This window comes from Rhinichthys klamathensis, unplaced genomic scaffold (genome assembly GCF_029890125.1).
Source record: "Rhinichthys klamathensis goyatoka isolate OS25496 unplaced genomic scaffold, OSU_Roscu_1.1 h1tg000035l_1, whole genome shotgun sequence".
NCBI classification, from domain to species: Eukaryota; Metazoa; Chordata; class Actinopteri; order Cypriniformes; family Leuciscidae; genus Rhinichthys; species Rhinichthys klamathensis.
The window spans coordinates 2,611,341-2,631,933 of record NW_026606583.1 but is presented as its reverse complement, the minus strand read 5'-3'; the positions used below and the strand labels follow the sequence as shown (position 1 = coordinate 2,631,933).

Below are 20,593 nucleotides of genomic sequence, written 5' to 3'. Positions count from 1 at the left end.
CGTAAAATACAGCACTTGACAAAGAAGGTTTACAGGATGTCGTAAATGCATAACGGCCTTGCGGAGTTTGTGCAGGAAGAGCGCTGTTTGTAGAACACAATCCAATCTGAACGAACAAGTACAGTCATCACTGATAATCAGACAGGAGGAGTGAGAGTTGCGAACAAGCCGCACCACATCTGTCGCAGAATGAACTTACGGTATCTCAAACAGACAACTGCCAGGCACACACATATAAAGGGAGCACTAAGCATTTACAATAAAGAAAAAGGTTTGCTCATCAAGGCTGCATTTATTTGATCAAAGAATACAGCAAAAATAGTAATATTAAGAGAATTATTGCAATTTAAAATAACTGTTTTTAATTTTAATATAATTTATTTGTGTGGCAGCAAAGCGGAATTTTCAGCACCATTGCTCCAGTCTTCAGTGTCACGTGATCCTTCAGAAATCATTCTAATATGCTGATTTGCTGCTCAAGAAACATTACATTTCTTATTATTTCTTACTGAACTACTGAAAGAGTTGTTACCTGTATCAGAAGAGCCTCTTCGTAATATTATTAACTCGTCTCTGTCTCTAGGTCATGTCCCAAGACTGTTCAAGCTGGCAGTTATTAAGCCTCTCGTTAAAAAAACAGATCTAACAAGATCTAAATGAATTAGCAAATTACAGACCTATTTCAAATCTGCCATTTATGTGTAAAATACTAGAAAAAGTTGTGTCCGCTCAATTGTGCTTACTTGCAAGAAAATTACATCTATTAAAAATTTCAGTCCGGTTTCAGGCCCCATCATAGCACAGAAACTGCGGTCATTAAAATTACAAATGACTTACTTCTAGCTTCTGACCAAGGCTGTGTATCAATACTAGTTTTATTTTATCTTAATTCTGCGTTCGACACGATATTAACATACTCTTAGATTGACTACAAAATTACACTGGTATTCAGGGACAGGCATTAAGCTGGTTTGGATCATATCTGTGCCTATCAGACCGTTACCATTTTGTCTATTTAAACAGGAAAAAAATCTAAAGATAACGTCAGTAAATTATGGAGTGCCACAAGGATCTGTGTTAGGCCCTCTTGGTAATATTATAAGAAAACATGGAATTAGTTTCCACTGTTATGATACTCAGTTATATATTTCATCACAATCAGATGAAATCTCTAAATTATCCAAGTTGACATAGTGTGTTAAAGATATAAAATTTTGGATGACCTGCAATTTTGTTCTATTAAATTCAGATAAGATTACTTATTGGACCAGAAACCTGTAAACAGAATCTCTTAGAATACAATTTTCATTTAAAAGAAGGATGTACTGTTACTTCATCCTCTACAGTTAAAGATCTGGGTTAGACAGCAACTTCATAAAAATCATACTTCATATGTTACAAAAACAACCTCAGAAACATTGCTAAGCTTCGGAACGTGATATCTGTTTCTGATGCAGAAAAAAAACTTAAATTAATACATTGTTTAAATTAAAATAAATAAATGCGCAATTTGTATATGTACATTTCTGAAATACATAACTTGGACAGGACACAGTGATCAACACCTGATAACAGATAACTCTAAATTGTAATGTAGACACGTGCATTTTCTGTAAAGCTGCTTTATTGTGCATACATTATATACATTATTGTGAAAAGCGCAATACAAATAAATGTGAATTAAATTGAATATTATTATCAATGTTGAAAAGAGCTGTGATGCTTAATATTTGAAATAGATATTTTTTTATAACAGTGTAAAAGTCTTTACTGTAACTTTTGCTCAATGCAAAAAATTTATTTTTGGAACACAATTATTAAAATAATTTTGTAATTGAGAAATATCATATATCACATTTAAACATTGTCATGGTAACAACTAGTCAGAGATGACACAATAGAAATGCTCGGTTAGTTATTGAGACTGAAATGACTGAAAGTAATGACTTGTGGTTCAGACAGTGAGTCAAATGTTAATTCAGTAACCACTCTTAGACTGACTCAAAACAATAATTCATCATGAGTTTGAGTTTTTGCTGACTCATTTAAAAGAACCACAAACCATTCACAAATGGGACTACACTGGTCACACTGCATGTTTGGGAATGACTATGTAATCAATGCAAAGACGTGCAGGAAACACTGAAGAAACCAGCTCGAGTCACATTCAGACAAAAAATCCAGTGTGCTAATCTAAACACAGGAGAAATCAGCTAGCTTGTGCTGGGCCACATATCAACAGAACTACAGAGACAGGATAAAATGTGCTGCAAAAACAGAGAGAGAGAGAGAGAGAGAGAGAGAGGGAGAGAGGCAGTGCTGAGTAAGGAGATCTGGTGGCAGTAAACTCTCCTCCAATGGCAGCCATAAATAATGGAGCCGTGAAGGAAATTGTGTGTGAGCGAGGGACACAGGAAACTTGAAAGAGGGAAAGACGATGGAAAAATAACAGCTTTCAAAGAAGACCAGAGAACAACACAAGTCTTGTTGGTAAATTGCTGTTTGGTCAGGCGTTGAGTAAAGTAATTAGGTTAAGTTGTTTGACAACTGTACAAACCAATCATAATTCAGATAAGTGTTAAGTATAAAGAACAGGAAGAATCGATGAAAAATGTGTCCCAGTTTTAAAAAGCAACACAAAAAGCATGGACATTGCTAATTCACAATGATAGAGAATGTTTTCTCTGAACATCAAGCGTTATCAACAGTCTATTGACTACATCAAATATTTCTCCAGTTAAATAACTCAGAAAACAAAGGTAGGTTCACAAATTTCGACTAACCCATCCAAAACCAACAAACAGTTATGCTCGTGGAATGGATGCTGATTTGTAAATATATTGTTGTTCCAGTCATGCTAAAGTACACAATATGGTAAGAGCTATGACCTAGTTTACCTACTGTGTACACAACCGCGTCTTTAGTGTCACACAATCCTTTAGAAATCATTCTAAAATGCTGAGTTGGTGCTCAATTATTATCAATTATTATTGGTGCTCAATTATAGATAATCGTTCTTATTTTTATCATTGTTGAAAATTGGGATTTTCTTAGGATTCTTTGCTGAACAGAAAGTTAAAAAAAACAGCATTTATTGGAAATGGAAATTTTGATTTAATGTACAATTAAATTAAAAGTGTATTGTGGTTTTCATGTTTCTTGAGCACCAAATCAGCACATTAGAATGATTTCTGAAGGATCATGTGACACTGAAGACTGGCGTAATGATGCTGAAAATTCTGCTTTAAATCACAGGAATAAATTCAGCAGCAGTCAGGTGGTACAGGTCAGAGCTCTGTAAGTTGTTTATGTTTATTATTATTATTATAATGTTATGTGCTTTGAGACATGAGGTAATTTAACACAGTCTCTCACCTCATGCTGCTTTGCAGACTCTGCTGTGTGCGTTCATGTGTTTTGGATAGGGATGGGTATCGTTTAAATTGTATCGATACCGATACTGCTTATCGATACCGGTACTTATCGATACTGTTACCAATACTACTCTCTATAGTTTGGTGCAAAATGACATGACGTGAAAAGATGCTGAAAATTTCAAGTAATTTTACTACTGCAGTTTACAAATGCCTCTAAGCAAACAGAAAAAGGCGCATAACAAAGCACATTTTTAAAATAAAAAGGCCCTTCAGAGAGAGAGAGAGAGAGAGAGAGAGAGAGAGAGAGAGAGAGATTTTCTCAGCATACCACAGCTAGGGTTGGGTATCATTTGAATTTTAACGATTTCGATTCTGCTTCTCGATTCCGATTCTTATCGATTCCTAATTTTGATTCCAATAAGTTAAAAGGAAAAAAGCCTTAGTTATCATTCACATTTATTTTAAGTCTTATTGCAAAACATTTCATTGTAGCTGAATACTTCCACAAGGAACTTCTGCCTATGTTTTAAAAATACCATAGCAAAAACAACTACCCTAATTAATGTAAATTTCAAGCATTATTAAAGACAAGTAAAACACAAGTAAAATTAGGAATCGCAACAAATAAATACAACTGAACAAAAGATATGATTGAAATAAACAGTGTTTTAAGATGTTAAGGTATTCAGGTTTAGAAACTGTAATCAAATGTAAAATAACACTGAACTTTATAAATAAATTATACATTACAAATATAGTTACAAAAGTTACTCAGTCAAAAACAAGTGAATTTTCAAGTGTTATTATAGAGACGGCAGCAGGAATATTAGTGCTGTCACTTTAACTGTGCGTTCACACCAGACGCGAATAGCGCGTCAAATTCGCATCTACCGCGTCTAGTTTGACGATTGACCACTTTGTGTTAATTCGCGTGTCAATGGCGAAATTGACGCGCGTAAAAAGAAAAGTTTTAAGCGAAATTTACGCGCGTCAGAGGCGAAATCCGGAGGCGAAAGTTTCGAAACCCGTTGGCGGCCATCTTTTTAGATGTTTATCGAGCATTAGCATTAGCATTATTCGAGAGAGTCACCGCTCGTATATGATCTGGAGAGCAGAAACAGCTGCGTAGGGTACATCGCCGCTGTACTCGGGTCCACCAGACCCTCCGGAGGGTTTCAGGAGTTTCACAATTTGCTCCAGGAGCTAGGTTTGGTGGACCTAACGGTGAGGACGCTGACGAGGACAGCGTAGGCCGTATAAGGCCTCGTCCTCGAGTGGTCTATGTGAAAGATTTGCTTTGCACACCAAGCATTTTTGTCATATTACAAAATAATTTATTGAGGCCAAACATAAAATAACATTATAAACTGTCACTTCACCACGTGACAGCAGCAAGCAGGCTCCTGATTGGTTAACGCGGCGCGAATTGACGCAGAAGTTCAGATTTTTCAACTCGGGCGGCAGACGCGAATTCGCGTCAAACGCGAGAATGCACAAAAAGCACTACATAAAACATTCGCGCGTAACGCACTTAACGCGCCAGACGCTCAATTCGCGCGAACTTGACGCACGAATGAGGCGTATTCGCGTCTACCGCGCCGCGCTCTACGCCTCATTCGCGCCGCAGGAATTTTTTCGCGCGTAACACGTCTTTGCATTGACTTAAAGGGATACTCCACTTTTTTTGGAAATAGGCTCATTTTACAACTCCCCCAGAGTTAAACTGTTGAGTTTTACCGTTTTTGAATCCATTCAGCCGATCTCCGGTTCTGGCGGTACCACTTTTAGCATAGCTTAGCATACATCATTGGAGTGGACAAGACCATTAGCATTTCTAAAACAAAAATGACCAAAGAGTTTCGATATTTTCCCTATTTAAAACACAACGGAACTATTTTCAGGCGCTGCGTCATATCATTACACCTGCTGCACTCATGGTACAGCAGTGAAGTTTCTTGATTATTACGCAGGAATGAGAGTATAGTTCCTAGCCATATCAGCCTAGAAAATCGCAACTTTACATTTTCCGTCGGTCTTAGTGCACGATATAACTACAGAAGAGTCAAGTTTTAAATAGGAAAAATATCGAAACTCTTTGGTCATTTTTTTTTGAGAAATGCTAATGGTCTTGTCCACTTCAGTGATGTATGCTAAGCTATGCTAAAAGTGGTACCGCCAGAACCGGAGATCGGCTGAATGGATTCAAAAACGGTAAAACTCAACAGTTTAACTCTGGGGGAGTTGTAAAATGAGCCTATTTCCAAAAAAAGTGGAGTATCCCTTTAACATTGAAATCACTCGCGCCTGACGCGCTATTCGCGTCCGGTGTGAACGCACCATAAGAGCTGCACGGATCTGCACTGTTACAACCGTGCAGCACAGAAAACAGCGCACAAGTCGTCTTGTGCTAAATGGTTTAAAATCACATTAAAATCACTTTTTCTGTGAGCACGCTTTGGATGGGTTTGCAGCACAGAAAACAGTGAGCGAGTCGTCTCGCGCTTGAATGGCTTAAAGTCAAACAAAAAAAAGCACAAAGATATCGATAATAGGGATCGAAATTTTTATTTTTAACATGTATGCGCATGGATATCACACGTACGTCGATCAAACGTCGGCCATGTGATGACAATAATCAGGGATGGAAAATGACAAGTTTCTAATTCGCTACTAACAGAAGTATACAGAGATAAAACAACACAAGTATCGATAACAGTATCGTTCGTCCTGAAGCTTATCGGTAGTCCGGTATTGACCCAATTACGTACCGGTCCAAAAAAATACCGGTTCTCGGTACCCATCCCTAGTTTTGGAGGAGGCGTAGCTTTGGAGAGCACTCTGAAGGGAGGGTGGGATCTCTTGAGGAACTTTGTATTTCTAGCTGCTCCGAAATAGCCTACCGTACCTTTAACTTCAGATTAAATATTCACCTCACTTATTTGAAGCAGAATTCATTTAAACAATGGCAGGAAGTGAACAGCATGAGGTTAAAACACAAAAGAAAAAATTACAGTAGCGTAAACTTAATGAATATGAAACATTTCCTGGCTGAAAACTTACGGAGTGCTCACGAGTTCTTGATGAGGGTGAGTGCACTATGACACATAATGGGTCGTCGGCCTGAGCATGTGTGGGCGCTATGACTACCGTCCCGTGTGCCGTACTAAGATTTCTCTTTGAAATCTTTTATCGTGTGCTCATGGCCCAGATGGCGCTGTGCTGCTGCTAACGTTACGTAATCAAAACAGCGTGAGCTGTGAAACATTTACAATCTCTTGCTCGCTGCCTTTCTGTCTCTTTTAAAGGACGTCAAACCCTCTGTTATTTTCCATCTTTTCAGCAGGCCTTCTAAACAAATAATGATCTTATTGTCAGACATGAGCCATTGATCTGAGAGTCATCCAAACCCCAAATCATTCCAGCAACATAAAGGATCCCGTCATATTGCCTCCGCAGAGCTATTGTTCCGACTTGAAATACTCCACAGCTGCGGCTCAACGCACAGCACATCTCCGGATCAAAGATCTTGGGAGGAATGACTCACCAGAGCTGGCCACTGGATCTGCTTGGCTTTTGTTCCCTGCAGCTGGGCACCCTCCTTCCTTTTGGCCCAAACCAGCTGATGTTCCAGCAGAAAGATCTGGAAGTCTTCGTACACCTTGACCCACTCACGCTTCTCCCACTCAAGGTCGTCAAACTCCACGTACACCTGCGGAAAGAGCAAGAAGAGGGGTCAAAGCTTGGTCATATTAGCACTCTGAGCCCTCGGCCTGGACGGCCCACATTAGCATCATGCTAGAGAAGTTCTCCTGTTGTATAATGTATAAAAGCATATGCACAAGTGGTGTGGAAAGACATTTTTTGAGTTGATATGGAATTTTTAAGGACTTTCACAGGATTCGCATCAAAGTTACCCATTGCATTGAACCTTAATGAGTAAAGCGCCAGGTCAAACTTTGTTGTAATTATATCATGTTGTAATTGCCATACAATTTCAACTTTGATGTTGTTTGCCACTGACATATTAAAGCACAAAAATTCAAAGACATTATCTTTGACACTCTATCTTCTATATACGTATGCAACTTTGCTTCTAAGAAAAAATAAACAACCCCAGTGAGCGCATTTAGATTATATTTTCCCTTCAAGGCTGAGTTTTTGTCAGGACTTCACTGGAACAGAGCATGAAATCTACATCCACACAGGGTACAGAATAAAATGAATAAAGAATAAAGGGCAGGGCCTGAATTTCGTTTAAAAATGGGGGGGAAATCCCCCCTTAGATGATTCTCATGGGGGGGGATTGTTTTTGTTTGAGGGGGAGAAAGGGAATTTTTTCCAAACAAAATTATTACATTTATCTTGCCTAAATGTTTGCGCTCATTGCATTTTTACAATTTGGTAGGCCTAATATTGTTGTTAAGAATTTACACATTACAAGGAAGCTTGATTTAAATTGTTTAATTAAATTGAAAAAAGTAGCACAAATAAATACAATAGAATAAAGATACAAATAAAGAGAAAAGTTTTTGAATATAGGTCTAACACTAGTATTCATATAGCCTACAGAAACTGAATAAAGTAATCAAATGGAAAATAACACTGGGTAGTATTTTATTCCTGAATAAATTAAATACATAGGCTATTTATACTGATTCCTTTAACTTAAAGCTATCTTTTGTTGTTTTGACAACAAAATTAATGACAGACACATATGGCTGCTGTCACTTTAAGAGCTAGGGCACGGATCCTGTGTTCATTATACTGGCATGCGTTTTATGCTTAGGCTATTAAAGACAAAACCGACTATGTTTAGAGTATACTCACGAAGACCGAAATTGACCGAAATTTTGCGTGTTAAAGTAATATAATCCGCGAAAAATAACTTTTGTTACTGGCCAGCTGTTCTTGAGGTGGATTTTCTATGAATGTGCGCATAGAAAAATCATCTCAGAGAGCGTGTGAGCACTGATTAGTTTAAAATCGCTTGAATGTTTAAACTGGTAAGACTTAAAAAGACGTGCAAATGGTAAACTTCAGTCACGATGCACTGCTGGCCCGATTGTGCAAGTGAATATTCCGTCATGTCCCGACTCCTAAACGCGAGTGTGTATTATCGCCGCAGCGCTTGATGCTTGCCTTGCACAACACATTTTGAGAGAAGAGATAGAAGACGCACGGCACCGCTGAACACTCACGCTGTTTGTGAAATTGCGTCTGGCAGATAGTTGTTAAAAGAATAATTTGATTTTATAATCGGTGTGGATTACGATTGCGGGAATTTCCCGCATTATAAATGGGAGACCTGCGGGAATGATTAGAATTATGCGCAATACCCGCAATCCCGCGCCGAAATTCGAGCCATGATAAAGGGTAACACTTTATTTTACAGTGTCCTTGTTACATATGTTACATGTACACTGTAAAAAGTGCTACACCCACAAAGTAGGTTTTATATATTTTAAATATTTGTAATCTAGTTTATTTTATTGGTTTTATACAAAAAGAGTATCAAAATACTTCCTCTTTACTTAAAATATATCAGTTTTTATATAACAATATATTTTAAATAAAACCCATGCAATTTATTTGGGTAGTTATTTGTATGTGGTTGTTGTGTACAATAAATGTTATAAAAGTGAGTTGACAATGCACAATTTATTTGAGCAGCTGTCGATGTGACAGGTGTGTTCATCAAACGTAAATATTTTAAATTTTATAAGTTGGCATTATCCCTTTTTCACTGGCGGGGACTCCAGACAGATGCAATATCTTCCTCGGCACTTCAACTGTTTGGTCGCTGCAGCGGATCTGAATTTCAGGGTCTGATTAACACGGTAAGTTGAGCAAATTTAGCCGAATGACTGGTGATGTAAACTAAAGTCACAAAATCGCTTACTCCACTAGGGAGCTGAGGTTAGGTTTGCAAATTGTATAGCTAGCTATCCTGCACACATGGTAAGCTAAGATGGCTGCACAGTGGTCGATCGGCAGACAACAGCAGTGTTTAAAAACACATACAAGTTACGTATGTAATAATTAGTTGCACAAATGCCCTCAGTTATATTTTTAGATTGCACAGATTAAATTTCGGGATCATATGCGATCGAAACGGTCGCAATTTCGAGCCTTCAGGCAATAGTTGTGCGGGCAAATAAGGGAAAGTAAGATGTGGTGTTTTATGGACAACACTTTGTTTTGTGTGTTCTGTGTCTTTGACAGAACTCAGAGATTATGTTATTATACTTTTGCATTACTAAAGCAGATGCACAGATTAGACTGTATGTATGTTTAGTAGTCTGTCTGATTTTAGAGATTTGATCCACGATATTTTAATGCTGCATTGTCAATTAATGACAGATTTTTGGTCTAGATTTTTATACTATTTCTAACCTATTACTTAAAGAAGTTACATTTACAACTGATTTTTTTTAACCTTATTTCTAACATCTAACATTTTCCTGGTCTTTAGATACCCAAGCACTTTTGTTACCTGGGGTCTTCGAGCTTCACATCCAGGTAAGACAAACTTCAGAATAGATTCAATTACAATTTGATCAGATTATACGTGTTCTGTAAGTCCAATAGACGTTCAGGGAATCTCCATACAAGGTTAAAAACTAGTTCAGATGTGGACATATTTTATGTAATTTAATGTCTAATTTAGACAATTTAAACTTTTTCTGGACCAAACACTTTCAGGATGCATTAAATTAAAACTCATGTTTATTTCAACGTAATTTCTAATTGCAAAGCAACTCTCAGACAGTGTGTGTTTGTCCAAAAATCATGAAATCATTACTGTCTACTTAGGGCAGGCAGCTTAAGGTCCCTGGTTCGAATCTGATTTCTCTCATGATCCAAATATGTATAAATGACAGATGCTAAACTGTCTAAAGGTGTCAGTGCGTGTTTGTCCAAAAATCATGAAAAGAAACTTCACTGTCTGTGAATTGCTTTGCAATTACACATGAAAATTACATTGAAATAAATGTGAGTTTTAATTTAATATATCCTGAGAGTGTTTATTTGGTCTAAAATAAGTATAAATTGTCCAAATGAGACCTTAAATGATGTTGAAAATTGTCCACATTGTCCACATCTGAACTAGTTTTCAACCTTGAATGGAGCTTCCGTGAACGTTCATTACAGAACACCTCAAAAAAAGTCGTAAAAACGTTCATTCTGGCTCCTCAGTGGACGTCTTTTCAATGTACGTCTTTGTGACAAAGACGTTGAAAAGATGTCTTTTGGACATAATTTTGCTTAGTGGGTTTATTAATATTGTGATGATATGGGGTGATTCCATTTGCTCTGGAAAGATATTTAAACTCTGTAGCTTAATTAACAGTAATGTGATGACCAATCAGGTACAGGCAAGGACAATTGCATTTGTTTTATTGTAATGCATCCTTTGAACCAGAAAAATACAACACTCATGCTAGAGTAGATCATGATATTTTAGTACCCACAATCTATGGCATTGTCATGGTAGACTTCACTCTGGTCACATGTTCTAGTCACAGTATCCATCTTGTATCCACCACCTTTAGCAACAAAAGTACAATTTGGACTTTGTGTCTTATCTCTTCTACCTGTCTGCTAATATTCATCTCATTTCCTATTTGTCTGACCAAACTCTTGTTTCTTTTTTGTCTCCACCAATAGAGTCGGGCTGAAAAAGAGGTGCACGCTGAGCTTGGCAGTTGCCCACTGAAAATTTACATGTTTCATCACCCCGAAACGATTGGGATTATCATATAAGGACAGCCCGTGGTCGGAGGTGTGCCAAACCTGTTGAAAGCATGCTGCCTCCTGTTTGAACTTACCTATGCTCTCGACCTCATGTCTCCCTCAAAACTGGTGTATACTTGATATATATCAGAGGCTTTTTGTAGGATTGGACCCTGTGCGTCCTAAACCATCATCATGTAATTTTTGACATTGCAGTTCCAGTGTGATACAATGTGATGTTATGGCTCACATTTACCTTGATCCAAACATTTCAGATTGGGCAGTTTGGATATTTCACTGTACTGTTCAGAACAGGTTGAAAATACACTTCTACAGTGTTTGTTTTATATTAGAGTGTACATGTGCGGCCACATTTATTTGCTGTTTTGTAGTCACTGTTAAAAGTGACACTGGTTGACATTGAATAAATTATATATTGTCTTCAATCTATCTTCTCATCTTTTTCTTCTTCAATTGAATTTGTAATTGTTATTGACAATTAAAAAAATATATATTAAAATGTTTATTCACATATGATTAAGTAAATTTTACTAAGAAAATAAAGTTCATAAAACCTAATTAAAATGAGTACAGGTTACTTGTAGCAACCCATAAATAAGTTACCTGTACCAAGAAAAGTAGGTTTATCCAACTGAGTAATACTAGTACTATTAGTTAACTCAACTTGATTTTGTTGCGTTTCTATAAAGTAATGTTAAAGTGTTCAATATACTTAAAAAAGGCTGCAAGTTGAATCAACATAAAACATCCAATGCAGCCACTTGCCTCACTTTTTATAAGTTAGATCTAGGTATTACTTTTTACAGTGTACTTACCATAGTAATAACAGTAAATTATGCATAATTACATGCAACTAACCCTCAACCAAACCCTAATCCTACCCTAACCCTATAGTAAGTACATGTTGTTAATTAATATGAATCAGTACTTAAATATACTGTAACATACTGTAACAATGACACCTTCAAATAAAGTGTAACCAAATAAAGTTAAAACTGATTCATTACAAAAACAAGGACAGGCTAAATGAGAAAAAAAACTATAATTGCATTCCCGCAAACTATGATTTCCATTTCATTTTATAATACAAGAAAATGGATGGACACACAAGCAGCTTATGATATGATTTTTTTTTTGCATCTCAGAGCAGCTCAGTTCACAGTAAATGCAGCAAACTCCATCTCTGTATGAGGTGCGAGTTTAACATGCATTTGGGAATGCAATGAACACGGGCTAGGTTTAGTTTACACTTTACAAAAGTTTACAAAGTTACAGCACTTTACTAGTATCCTGCCAAAATAAAAGCTCAAGAATTTGAAATGTTACAAGCTTCCGGATTTGAAAAAGTAAACCCTAGTGAAAAATAAATATACTAAAACGTTTTTGAAATACATTTATTTTATTCTAAGTATAATACAAATACATTTACATATTTATGTACTTAATATAAATACCCTGAAATTGTACTTTTAGTATACTAATTGGTATACTTAAAGTCTGCTAAATTAGAACAACTAATTTTGTACTTGATGCACTTTAGTTATCCGGAAATATAGTGCTGAGATCCAACTAAAGATATACTTAAGTATATTTGTTTGTGCTAAAGTGGAACTATTGCAAGTATACTTTAGGTACACTTTAAATATCTTGCATTTAAAGACTGATATTATACAGTGATCATACTATCCTCCTTACTAATAGTGATCATAAAACAAATTTAGGCTTAATATTAAGAAATCTGCATTTTGCAATAAAGTACTCCAAATAAAGTTTAATTATATTTATAATATTTATATCAGTAAGTCTCAAGCAATATGTCTGTAAATATGTTAATGGATTTGTAGTAGGCTATACTTAGTATGAAATAAATGTATTTTAAATACATTTTGGTATAGTTTTTTTGCACTAGGGAAGAATTAAGTGTTTGTTAAAAGTGAAGAATTTAAGACAAATGTTAGTATTGTAACTTGCAGTGTAAAATAAAATTAATTTAATAATTTTATTTTAAATTCAAATTCAAGTTTACAACAGGAATATATTTACTTGCATGTCATGTGATCATTAACCGACATCAGAGTACCTTGAACAAACAAATGTGTAGTTCAATTGTTGAAATGTTAACTTAGGCCCCATCCACACTTCTGCGTTTTAGTTTAGAAACGGAGAATTAAAACGAATACGATCTCCATCCACACCAGCGTTTTAGCTGCGTATTAGAATTGATATCCGTCCACATTAAAACAACTGAAAACGCGGATCACGTGACCATTCACCTACACTGGGCATGGGCGTGCCGGTGTAAACAGGAAACAGATGGACTATTCCTCAGATTTGACGAAGAAGAAAGTAGCTAAGTTACCTCTGCAAAGAGCGACGCTCCATGTACAGTACGTTCGATACCGCCACTGCACACGGGAATTGTCACAGATCGCTCAAATAATAGCTTGTCTCCAGCGCATGTACGCAGTTATAGCATTAAAAAAAGGCAGATTTTACTTTCACAACAGCTGTTAGCAAAGACATCAAAGTCAGAAACGCTTGCCATGACTGATGACACCCAACCAGAGAGCCGAGCGTGAGCCTCCGCGTCATCATTTCTAAAGTCCTCCGTTTTGACCCGTCTTCACTAAAACGCCCTCCGGAGATTCAAAAGGCAAAACGGGGTCGGCAGCGTTTCTAAACTTCTCCGTTTTAGGTCTTCGTTTTTGCCGTTTTAGTCTGGATGGGAGGTGCAAATGTAGCAAAAGGTCTCCGTTTCTAATCTAAAACGTAGTAGTGTGGATGGGGCCTTAAAATGTAAGGGGGTACTTCAAGTAAATATTTTCCATATAAGGGGTTCAGCTGACAAAAAGCTTTTGGGAACCCCTCTCACAGCGTTTTAACATGAGCATCTGATAAACAACAACTTACTGTAACAGAAAAAAGTTCAGTGCAATTTCACAGCCATAATAGCTCATGGTCTTAAATGACCTCATTTGGGTTTGATTTTATGGACAGACGTGGTCACTGCAGTGCAGACCCACTGAATGCCTGCCTTCCTCACAGTCATGGTGCTAAAACTCTGTCCTGCTGCGGTGCTTAGCTGTGAAACAACCCACAGCCATGTGATTCAAAGCGGAGCTGGTGTGCAGGATGTTTGTGTGTTTGTGACAAGAGGCAAGAGGGAGAACATGTGTTTGAGCTGCTGGATGTTTTCAACATATGCAGCATGTCGTAAAGACAGCATGTTTCTGGCCTGTCAAAGTCTCCTCTTTCACCGCGTGTGTGCGTAAGGCGGGCGTAGCGTGATAGGCTGGAGAACTGGTTTCCAAAAAATAAGCCGCACTAAAGGTTTGGCACTATTTTTGAGCCTGTTTTCCAACTGGAAAAACTGTTCCTCCACTGGACAAAGTCCATCTGTTGACTAATACGATCCTGCGCACAACACTTTTTTAAAGTGCGTACAGAAAGCACCCAGCTAATGATTTGAAATGCACAGATCTAGTGCTGAGAGCTGTGGGAATCATCAGCGCGAGTGAGTCAGCCAAGAGCACATTGCACAACCCCAGTGCTGAGCAACGTGCAGTAACAGGAGCGGGTTTCATCATGCGGATTCATACCAGAAATGATTCACTGACTGCCTGTTGTGGTTCTCTCACCATGACTGGGGTTATGAGGCTCTAATGAGTGTTTGGAGGGGAACGAGTGAAGAACAGACCTGTCAGGGCAGATTTCACATCTGGACCCCCCTGTTATGTACAGGCTAAGCTGAAGAAAAAGGCCAATTTTAAAGCATCACTTGAAGCAACAACCTATCCCATTTCTCCTATCAACAAAAATCTCACAGTGGTGTTTTTATAGGGATGTTGTCCCAACAGTAACCCAGTGTCAAATTAATGAAAGACAATAAAACAATTGAATACCAAAACAAAGTGAATGGAGCTTGCCTGTATCCAAAAGTAGCATTTTAGCTAGTGTTTTGTTAGTCCTTAGACCATTTCTTAAGGCCCTTTTCACACCAAGCATAATAACTATTATCATCCACACTAATGGTTATTATAAGCACGCATGGCGGTTTTGTCGTCTGCCGCTTTACATGCTCGAGCTCTTTAAAGTAATGTGGATTCTGATTGGCTGTCCATGTTTTTATCAGCTGGAAAAAAAAAAATCTTTCTGAAAGTTGATACCAATGGTATTGGAATGTCTGTGCCGTTATCATTATAGTTGTGTTGTGGATTCCCTAATGGAATCATTTTCATAGAATGATTATTAAAACTTTATAGGTTATAATTATCACCCTTGGTGCGAATGGCCCCAAGTCCTTCGATTTAATCTATGGGATCTTTCATCGTTTACAATCATAATCGTTTGTCTCCTAGTATAATCATTTGAAATCGAATAGCACACCTCTCCTCAACAAGCCACATGATTTCAGCTATTATTTAAAGTTTATTTACTAATAGCTGTATACTATTCTAAATAAATTAAAAATAAACAACTAAAGACCAAAAAGGGAATTAAGGCATCACAACATTATGATGTAGCCTACAGTTTGAAAAGCTGAAAATAATTACGCTTAGATGTGTGATTAAAATATATATTTTTAATTATTTGAATGGTAGAAAACAACAAAAGTCATGTCAAAATGTACAAATTAAAAACAAAAACATACAAAATTATCCTTTCAACTTATTAAAGTCCATTGTCTTACTATGCATAATTCATCAACCATGTCATTTTAAAGAAAACTGTGTTCTCTCCACCTCCAAAATGACTAATATGAACATCTGAACATGCACAAAAAGGGTAAGTAGTTCGCTTACTACATTTTGAGACACTGCTGTGTGTGTGTGTGTGTGTGTGTGTGTGTGTGTGTGTGTGTGTGTGTGTGTGTGTGTGTGTGTGTGTGTGTGTGTGTGTGTGTGTGTGTGTGTGTGTGTGTGTGTGTGTGTATGCAAAGTCCAGCCCTGATTCCTGTAATGACACATGTGACCGACTTCTGTTCTCTCCCCTCCCCCCGTCCTGCTGACCCCTCCCTCCCATAATCCCCTTCACTGCAGGGATCATGGAGGACGGCTTTCCTCATTCGCCCTCTCTCTGTCTCAGAATGAAACATTAACTTCATATTGTGTTTCTGCTGAACCCACCCTCTCAGTTGAGTCTCTGCTGCTGGCAAGATGAAAAATTCACTCTCATTAAAAATTGACATGGGGCAGAGGGCCAGAATGAGTATGTGTGTGTGTAGGGCACAGTTACTTCTTATGCTGGTTATTCAGGCAGCGACCTGTAAAGCCTGAGGTTCTGGTATTAGTGAGAGGCTCCATACACCGCTGCCACAAATAGTACCCTATAATTAGGCTTGCAAAATTAATCAAAATAAAACCAAAATCGTTATATGGCTTAGTGCAAATATCAAATTGCAAAGGCTGCGATTTAATTAAATAAAACTACACTTTGCATGTTTCAGAGTGTTTATTTACACGCGAGCAGCTCATGATCCGGTGTTTTCAGTGTTTAAGAGCAGCTCTGTTTGCAGTAAATGCTTTTCAACATAAAATCATTGCATGTGCTCTGAGTTTGGGTCACTTTAACATGCATTTAGGAATGTAACATGCGCCAAATATCTTCCAATTCTTGTAATGAGAAGCTATTATAAACCAGCTGTTGTCAACAAAAGAGAAGCTTTCTATGCAATTTTCCAACAAAATTAAAACTTTATGGTTTAATGTTTAAAAATAAAGAAATGAAATCAGCCATAAATGTCACTATAATTTCACTGTTCAACTGTAAAACAAAATTGTTATTTTATTTTTCTTAAATACTCAATTTTTGCCAAAATAAGCGATGCAGCAGGATGATTGGAAGAATCAGGTTGTAAACAAGCAGAGGGAGTACGGGAAGGCTGCTGGACAGGAGTACAGTAAACAGACAGATGGTCCAGTTCTGCTCCTTCAGCAGGGTGGAAGAAGCCTCACCCAACAGACACGGAGCTGCTCAGATTGATTACCAACCTGAATGGAGAGGAAGCCCTCGAGCACACGATTAAAAAACAAATCAAACCTTCCTGCATGCAAGTCTAGACTACTACTTCAAACCTCATCGTGTGATGCTAATATTTTAAGTGTATGTGTCTGTTAGTAGCAGAAAGTGGATCAGGGCAGGTCATTATGTCCCGTCTCCATAAGTTCCTGTCAAACACGCCAGATCTCCATCTCTTTCAGTAGTAATGTGTGCACTGATGCCAAAATAAACAAACATTTCACACTATTTCACTCATTTCAACAGAGAAACTAGAATTTCTAGTCTTAAGTGTTTTCATCTAAAACTGCCTTTATCTCCATCTAGACATCTGGCCTACAGACCTCTATCAATCATCAACTTTAACAAACCAATTAAATGTAGAACTGTAATAAATGGACACAAAACATGGACTCTATGGCTAAAATCGAGGTACATGATCCATAGTTCAATCAAAAATGAAAATTGTGTCATTATTCACTCAAATCATTCCAAACCCTCCTTTCTTCAAACAAACAAACAAACAAGATTATTTGTCTTTCTTTACATTGCAAGTGAATGAGGTATGCAGTCAAGCTCCAAAAAATACTATACAAAGCATGATAAAAAGTACTTGAGTACATACTCACTCTCAATATTCCAAGTCTCCTGAAGCTATACATTTAATTTGTCAAGTTGTATTTCGCTAATAATCTGTATTGTACTTCTCAAATACTCGAAATTAAATGCCAGGTTTGATCCATGACCCCAAACACATCATTAATGAGATTCTCAATCTGGGGGGGTTATGATTCTCAATCTGGTCAGGGTCACTATATTTTTCATTGTATGGAAAAGCACAGCATGGACATTCTTCTGAGGAAAATAAAAAGATAATGTGCAGAAAATAGTATAGATGATCACAAGTAACTATTTATTTTTAATTTCAATTCCAAGAAGTGAACATTTTTAGGTAGAGAAACACATTTCACCATCTCTGTGATGCAACAAATCCTGCAAGAAGCCAGAGCTTTTTTTACATTCTGCCCCATCTGTTTAACTACAGATGAAAAGGGGCAATGCTAAAGCTGAAAGCACAAGGATAACTGCAGTGAAACCAGGATCAGATTTGACCTCGGAGAAGGTTTACCCAGCTTACTGATCTCTGCTAAACTAATGATTTGCTATTTACATGAGAAGTGTGAGAAACACAATATAGGTCAAAACACACGACAGCAAACTAAAGCAATACACTAATTAAAATACTTAAGCACATTCTATGAAAGCAGGATGGGTTAACCCAAGATAACAAGCAGAACAAAAGCAGGAAGAGTCTGGAAACGCTGAACACAGATGACACCTCCCCATCTCGTATCCAGATGGAGGAAGCCAACACACGTGCCTCTGCCGTGACCCACAGAACCAAACTGAGGTCAGGCTCCAATGTTTAATCTGATTATGGATCCAGTGCCAGCTACACAGCTGAGCAGAGATAACGGAGGGTTAACTCAGTATGCACAACTCACAGACAACACAGGCAGAGCAAGACCAGAGAGAGAGAGAAGGAATGTTTTTAATGGGAACAGTTAGAGGGTCAGCTCTGGTCTGCTTGACCATGCATAAGAGATGAGGCTTGTACAGACTCCAAAATCATGAAGGCAGCAGGTTATATAACTGCATTCAGTCAGATGCTCGGGGAGATGAGAGCTGCCTGCCTGGTTGTTGAACCCTACACAACTAGATTAAGGTCTAGAAAAGCAGTTAGGCTGCATGGGCCAGGCACACCCAGGATTTGACCGGTTTATGTAAGGCAATGGAAATGCCCGAAAATGGAAAATGGCTGCAAAATTCCTTGTTGCTAAACAGTTCTGGAATCTGGCCACTGGAGTCATTGAGCATGTTGTGCAGGGCAAGTAAACCCTTGGTGAATAAATTCACTGTATTTGTTGAATGAATTCCTGTATTTTCCGACTGTATACTCAAAAATAAAGTAAAACACCGGTAAATGAAATGAACCATTTATAGACACTATAAACATGTATTTTAGTTCCCATCACGCCACAACAATTCATATAAAATACAGAAACTAACAAACATAAATTATAGTGGCATTGATTATTTAAAGTCCCCCTGTGGTGAAAATCAAGCTTTTAATGTTGTTTTATGTCTATGTGGTGTTTTTAATATGCTGTCCTAACAACACGCGACGCGACGCGCGATAAAAGGTATCTTTTCCATGTTAATCAGAGTTTTTGTCCTAACCAGACGCGACGGCGACACGAAGTTTCTAATTTAGAAACGGTTCCTATTTCTGCGACGTCGCGGCTGACAGATCCGCCCACACAGAGATCTCATTGGATGGAAGGAATATTTAAGGATAATGGATAATTTACCTCAGATTTTTGAAAGCATATAATATAGCGTTCAAACTGAATTTTATGCAAACATACAACTGTACTTCATAACAAAATTAGTCAATGAGTATATTTTGTTAATGTTTTTGATTGACGTGTGGCGTCTCACAGTCGCGTCGCGTCTAGTGTGGACAGACACACTTGCTGTCGCTGGAATTTTATCGCGTCGCGTGTAGTTAGGACACGGTGCAAGTCAGCAGCATTGCTGAGTAGTTTCTCTTTAAAACTGCAGTGAACCAAAGACAGTCTCAAAAACGCATTTTGAAATCGCTGGTGTTTCTGACATCACAAACTACCTTGTAACCAATCACGTCAACGTGTGATCATCAACGAGTGGATCTCTGAGCTGTTGTGAGTGAGTGGAGGCAGGGCTAATTTGCATATTCATAGAACCACATATACTAAATGAAGCAAGGGTGTAGAGTTACATTTAAGCTATTTTAAGGAAAAAAGGTTTAAATATGTAATTTTGGTGATCAAAGATGAGTTTTAATGGATAAAATGATTGACTACAGGGGGACTTTAAAACAACATTTATATTAATTGCATTATATAGGCTGCTTTGGAAAATAAATTGCAGCACATTTCGGAATGGGGATGTTAAAAAAAACTGGACTTTTATTCTGGAAAATACTATGATGATTTAGGAGTAGGAACAGATCAGTTCTAGTTGTCTGGCAACTAACTAGTCATTTACTGTATAGTGTTTAGTTCAGTTAGTGAGATTTTAGTGGCAGTGCTTAAAAGGGAATTGAAAGACACAATATCTTGGAGAGGGGTGTAACATAACAGTTACTGCCATTCAAAATAATCAGAGCTATAGCATCAGAAACAATGCTGATGTGTGAAAAAAAAGATCTCATTATTATGTATAATCCATAGGTCTCTATAGTGTGTATATATGTAACGAAAGGTTATAGATACTTAAGCAATGTGATGAACATCTGCCAGTCCTCGTGTTTCAAACATTCAGTGCCATTAATAGTTATAACATCTGTTTTCCTCGGCCAATGTGGACAGAACTCTGACAGAATTATTCAGTACATGTATCAGAGCCACTTGAAACTCTGC

General features: G+C 37.5%; 1 protein-coding gene across 3 annotated transcripts in view; it reads right to left on the bottom strand.

Annotated features, from left to right (window-relative positions):
• jmjd1cb (jumonji domain containing 1Cb) overlaps positions 1-20,593 on the bottom strand; it is a 152,054-nt gene that overhangs the window by 74,476 nt on the left and 56,985 nt on the right. For all 3 annotated transcript variants that reach the window (XM_056245865.1, XM_056245866.1, XM_056245867.1), the window contains exon 2: positions 6,922-7,086. In XM_056245865.1, the coding sequence (XP_056101840.1) occupies positions 6,922-7,086 (165 nt within the window). The remainder of the gene's footprint in view (positions 1-6,921; positions 7,087-20,593) is intronic.